Source organism: Echinops telfairi, unplaced genomic scaffold (assembly GCF_000313985.2).
Source record: "Echinops telfairi isolate 266 unplaced genomic scaffold, ASM31398v2 ScPeMD7_5868;HRSCAF=6743_0, whole genome shotgun sequence".
Taxonomy (NCBI): Eukaryota; Metazoa; Chordata; class Mammalia; order Afrosoricida; family Tenrecidae; genus Echinops; species Echinops telfairi.
In genome coordinates, this window is record NW_022109767.1 from 10,816,872 (window position 1) to 10,823,117 (window position 6,246).

At 48.4% G+C, this 6,246-nt stretch overlaps 1 protein-coding gene across 1 annotated transcript; it reads left to right on the forward strand.

The window, feature by feature from the left end:
- Positions 1-4,520: 4,520 nt before the first annotated feature.
- NHLRC1 (NHL repeat containing E3 ubiquitin protein ligase 1) lies at positions 4,521-5,972 on the forward strand. The gene has a single exon (XM_004712468.2). It carries the CDS (start codon positions 4,521-4,523, stop codon positions 5,703-5,705), a length of 1,185 nt encoding a protein of 394 aa, XP_004712525.1. The 3' UTR covers positions 5,706-5,972.
- Positions 5,973-6,246: the final 274 nt, after the last annotated feature.

Sequence of the window (6,246 nt, forward strand, 5' to 3'; positions counted from 1 at the left end):
CTTTGTCCCAGGTTATGGAAATATACAGAAGTTTTTAATTACCAGGGAAGTGCTAAGTAATTATTATTTATCTGCAGAGGGGCCGGTAGGCCAAATAAGTTTGGAAACCTATGCAATTCCTTCTGGGACCACTTGGCAAAATGTCTCTTGCCTCCCTGGGAGCTGTCTCCAGGGATTGTAACAGGAGAGAAGGTCCTGCATTTCCCTGGAGGCCTAGCAAATAAGAAAGTACGTGAAAATTGTCCCTATTCAAAGGAAGAGAAATAATCCAACACAAGTTGTTTTGCCAAAGAAGGGGCTGATGGAACACATGGCGAGGATGGACTGGAAATCAGACCATTTTGGCACCACAGTGGGCTTCTGAGTGAGGTAATGCTGTCTCCTGTTAGAAGACCTGGGGGCCTGTGATGCACTCTCTCTGCTTTTGGTCAGGGTTGAGGTTGGGAGAACTGAATCAGAATGGTGTCTCTCAAGCTTGCCTATGCAGTGCCATCACGTGCGGAGGAGTTAAAAAAACCCAGCAGTCCAGACCATAGCCAAAACCAAATTAACTTTTGAAGGGAGAACAGGCGATTGCTGTGAGCAGTTCATATGAAGAAGGACTAGGCGGTCTACTGTGTCAGATTTAGTGCCAAAAGATGAGCCCTCAGGTCAGGGCTTAACTCACTGCCATAGAGTCAGTGTCCACTCCCAGTGACCCTATGGGACAGGGTAGAACTATCACTGTGAGTTCCCAAGACTAAGTCTTTACAGGAGTAGAAAGCCTGATCGGTGGTTTTGAACTGCTAATCTTGCTGTTAGCAGCCCAGTGCACAACCACTACACCACCAGGGTGCCCTCTCAAGTCAGAAGGCACTCAAATGATGGTCAGGAAAGGGCTGCTGCCTCCAAGCAGAGTTGATCATAATGGTGTGGATGAAGTAAGGTCGTCAGGGCCTTCATTTGTTGATGGAACATGATTCAAAATGAGAAAGAAACAGCTGCAAAAAATCTCATAGTTGGAACTCGGAATGTATGAAGTATGAACATAGAAAAACTAGCAGTCATCAGAAATGAAATGGACCTCATAAAGATCAACAGCCTAGGTGTTAGTGAGCTGAAATGCTCTCGCATCTGCCATTTTGAATCAGTCATATGGTTTACTGTGCCGGAAATGACCTTCAAGAGGAATGGCATCCCATCAGTCATCCTTGAAGTACAGTGCTGTCTGTGATAGGATAATATCTGTCTACATCCAAGAAAATCCAGTCAATGTACCAGTTATTCATATGGATGCGCCAGCCACTGAAGCTAATGATGAAGAAATTGATGAATTTTGCCAGCATCTGCAGTCTGAAGATTGTTCAGCAGTAGTGGCAGCAGTCACTTGACAGGGAGCTCTCAGAGATTCAGGCTGGCTTCAGAAGAGGACTTGGAACAAAGCGTCTCATTGCTGGCATCAGATGAATCTTGCCTGAAAGCAGCGAATACCAGAAAGATATTTACTGGGGTTCCAGTGCACTATGCAAAGGCATTTGACTGTGTGGATGATAACAAATTATGGATAACCTTGAGAAGAATGGAAATTCCAGGATATGAGGGGTACCCCCCTAAAAACCCAGATGCTCATTTGTTTTTTTGATGTGAGGGGGGAGTGCATTTGGAGTTTGTTCCACCGGGCCAGACTGTTTATCAAGCTTTCTATTTAAAAGTTCGGAAAAGATTGCATAACAGTGTGTCACAAAAAAGGCCTGATGTGTGGCAGATGGGGGACTGGTTTTGCCACCACGGCAATACACCTGCTCATGCAGCCATCTCACTGTGCCAGCTTTTGGCAAACAAAAACCCCCAGCATTCCTCTCTTGCCCCCATGCACCTTACTCACTTGACGTGGCTCCATGTACAACTTCTTTTTGTTTCCTCAAATGAAGAGAGACATGAAAGGAAAGAGATTTGATGATGTGGAAGAGGAGAAGAAAAAAATGAGAGAGGTGCTGTCAGCCATCCAAATAGATAAGTTTGAAAAATGTTTCTAAGAATGGAACTGCAGATTTGACTAATGTACTAAGTGTAATGGAGAGTACTTTAAAGGTGATAAGGTTGTTTTGTAAAAAAATTTAAATACATAGCTTTGAAAAAATCCATTTGGCGGGGGGTACCCCCTTGTATTTCACTGTGTTTATGTGGAACCTGTACATGGATCTAGAGACAGTTGTGCAAACAGAATACGGCATGGTGTTATTAACCTCACGATCGTTGATCAGTGCCCCCCAGGAAGACACATAAGACATCTACTTTTATTTCATTCATTTTCTCAAGAATATGAATTGGAGCTTCTTTTATAAGTCAGATTGCACACGAATGAAATTTGATGTTTTGATCCACTATAACTTTTTACATCAGTGGTTCTCAACCTGTGGGTTGTGACTCCTTTGGGGGTTGAACAACCCTTTCACAGGGGTTGCCCAATTCATAACAGCAGCACAATTACAGTTATGAACTAGCAACGAATATAATTTTATGTTTGGGGGCTCACCACAACATGAGGAACTGTATTAAAGGGTCGCCACCCTTTAATAGGAAGGTTGAAAACCACTGTTTTACATGAATGTTGTGTTTCTTTAAAAGAAAAAAAACGTGGTTTTGTCCAAAATATTTACATAACTTATATCTAAGCATCAATTTGCTATATGAAACTTAAAAAAAGGTTTTGAAATTTGAGTCTTAGAAAAACTGGAATAATCTTTAAACACTTGTGGGGTTCTAATACTGTAACTCTTAACAGGACTAGAAAGCTTCGTCTTTCTCCCACATCTCATCTGGTGGTTTTGAACTACTAACCTTGTGTTAACAGCCCAGCTCATAACCACTATGCTACCAGGGTTCCTGTTCTGTATCCCAGGACGCAGTAAATATAATTGTCGAATGAATGAAGCATTCTGACCAAATGTGTTGATGTCAGGTATCTTAGTGTTGGAACTTCTTGATAAATGTTTTTTAAAAATGCCCCTGCTAGTAGCTCCAACTAATACCTCAACTATCATTTCTGCCTTACTCCCATTTACACTCATACTCAATTTCTCAAATGCAAATGGATTATATGGTTTCCCACTGCATTCGGGGTGTGAGTGGGAGGTGGGGCGCGGATATCCACTCCATGCCAAGGCCACAAGGCAATGCTAGATGAGATTCCTTTCTCTACTGGTCTAGCCTCATCTCAGTCCTCCCTCCCTGTCTCTCACAAACACGGCCACCTTGACCTGCCTGTAGTTTGGGGCTGCACTGGTTTCTGTTCTGCCTCGGGGCCTCAGAACTTGTTATTATTTCTACCTGGGTCAGTCTTCCCATATCTTCACCTAGTCATCCCTGCTTAGTCTTCAGAGTCTCAAGGAAAATATCCCTCGGTGTAAGATATGAAAATAATGATGATTTATAATTTATCAAGGGTTCACAAGGGTGGGAGGGTGGGGAAGGGAGGAGAGAAAAGAGGAGCTGATACCAAGGGCTCAAGTAGGAAAAATATTTTGAAAATGATAATGGAAGCATATGTACAAATGTGCTTGATAAAATTGATATATTGATTGTTATAAGACCTGGAAGAGCCCCCAATAAAATGGTCTATAAAAAATAAAAATATAATACTGCCTGGTTTATAATCAGGAAAGGAGTGAGTAAGAATTGTATCCTTTCACCATACGTATTCAACCTGTATGCTGAGCAAATCATCAGAGACGGTAGCTTATGTCAAGAAGAATGTGGCATCAGGATTGGAGGAAGGCTTATTAACAATCTGACACAACCTTGCTTGCTGAAACTGAGGCAGACTGAAAGCACTGGAGGATCGAAGCCTTCAGGATGGTTTGCAACTCCATGTAACGAAGACCACAATCCTCACAACTGGCCCAATAGACAACATAATGATAAATGGAGAAAACAGTGACATTGTCGGGAATTTTCTCTTACTTGGATCCACAATCAGTGCTCATGGAAGCAACAGTCAAGAGATCAAACAAGGCATTGCATTGGGTACTTGCTGCTGCATAAGACCACTTTAGCATGTTGAAAAGCATGGAGGTTACTTTGAGGACAGGTGCACCTGACCCAAGCCAGGGTATGTTCAATCGCCTCGTATATATGTGAAAGCTGAACATTGAATATAGAAGACGGAAGAAGAATCAATGCACCCTAACACCCAGAACTCAGTGGTTCAAAGATTTGGGGGAGCAAAGGTTGGAAGGCAGGATCTAGCTCTTGCTTTACTATTTATAGACCGGGCGCTGGGGTGCGATTCACTGGTTCTCGATTTCCTCCTCTGGGGAAAAGGGTGACCCTCCAAAGGCAACTGTTGTGAGAATTGCAGGCATATGGATTCGCCTTGCAATTTGTCCCAGCAGCGGGTCTCTAGAGAAGAGCGGCCGCGTGCGTCCAGCAGGGGGCAGCAGCGCGCGGCCACGCTGCCCGCCGCGCTTGACGTCAGTCCGGCCGCGCCACCTCGTGACCGTGACCGTGACCGTGACCGCGGGCGGCGCGGGGGCCGCGCCATGGGTGCGGACGCCCGCGGGAGCCGGCCGGCGCTGCGGGAGCTGGTGCGCGAGGCCGAGAGCAGCTTGCTCGAGTGCAAGGTGTGCTTCGAGAGGTTCGGCCACGGCCACCAGCGGCGCCCGCGCAACCTGCCCTGCGGCCACGTGGTCTGCCTGGCCTGCGTGGCCGCCCTGGCGCACCCGCGGACGCTGGCCCTCGAGTGTCCCTTCTGCCGGCGAGCCTGCCGGGGCTGCGACACCAGCGACTGCCTGCCTGTGCTGCACCTCCTGGAGCTCCTGGGCCCCGCGCTTCGCCAGGCGCCGGCCGCCGCCCGCGCCGTGCCCTGCGCCCCCGGGCCCCTCACCTGCCGCCAGGCCTTCGGCGGCTGGGGGACGCTGGTCAACCCCACCGGGCTGGCGCTGTGCCCCAAGACAGGCCGGGTCGCGGTGGTGCACGACGGCCAGAAGCGGGTCCAGGTCTTTGACTCCGGGGGAGGCTGTGCCTCTCAGTTTGGAGAGAGAGGAGAAGCTGCCCAGAACATTAGGTACCCGCTCGGCGTTACGGTCACCAGCGACTGCCACGTGGTCGTCAGCGACGCCGGCGACCGCTCCATCAAAGTGTTTGATTTTGAGGGCCAGCTCAAGCTTGTCGTTGGGGGCCGGTTCGCCCTACCTTGGGGCGTGGCTGCCACGCCCCAAAACGAGCTCCTGGTGACGGACGCTGAGGCAGGGTCCCTGCACCTCCTGGAAGTCGATTTCCCCGAAGGAATCCTCCGGAGAGCGGATAGGATGTGCGCGGATCTGTGCAGTCCCCGAGGGGTGGCTGTGTCTTGGCTCACCAGGGCCATTGCGGTCCTGGAGCACCCCCTGGCTTCCGGGGGGACCCGCGGGGGCAGCAGCAGGGTGAAAGTGTTTAGCGCCACCATGCAGTTCATCAGCCAAGTGGATTCCTTTGGGCTGAGCCTCTTCTTTCCTTCCCACATAACCGCCTCCGCTGTGACCTTCGACCACCAGGGGAATGTAATTGTCACCGACACCACTAGTCAAGCTGTGCTATGCTTAGGAAAACCTGAGGACTTCCCAGGACTGAAGCCCCTCATCACTCAAGGAGTCTCCCAACCCGTGGGCCTGGCCTACACCAAAGAGAATGCTCTGCTTGTGCTGGACGCCGCAGTGCACTCGGTAAAAGTCTTTAAGGCCGACTGAGGACAAAGGGGGCGAGGGTTATCCGAAGGCTAGGTACTGCCACTAAGGAATGGTCTTGTCTTGGATGAGGCACTTCATCTCATCTCTCCAAAAGGGAACATTGTAACTGCCTAGCAAATTTATAGAGGTTGTGGCAAGTATTAATTAAACAATAATTAAATCTGCCCTATTTTGACTGTGTACCCCCGGGAGGTCTAGCGGATTGCTCATTGGACTGCTAAGCACAAGGTGAGCAGTTCGAAACCACCAGCTGCTCTTCTGGAGAAGATGAGGCTTTCTAATCTTGTAGAGAGTGACAGTCTCAGAAACCCCCTGGGGCAGTTCCACCCTGCCTTATAGGCTCACTATGAGTCAGCATCGACATGATGGCAGCGCTTTGGTTTGGTTTCTGTTTTATTGAATGTGTACTTCCTTTGCTAAGAGATGTGCAACTATGAACTCACGTAATCCTTATCACCTACTCAGGGAGGAGATTCCTATCCTTAACCCCCTTTTGAAGATAGGAAAACTGAGACCCAGAGGGTTTAAGTTACGTCTCCAA

What these genes read in the sequence shown, in the direction of transcription:
- NHLRC1 (XM_004712468.2), top strand. Translation starts at nt 4,521, where the DNA reads ATGGGTGCGGACGCCCGCGGGAGCCGGCCGGCGCTGCGGGAGCTGGTG.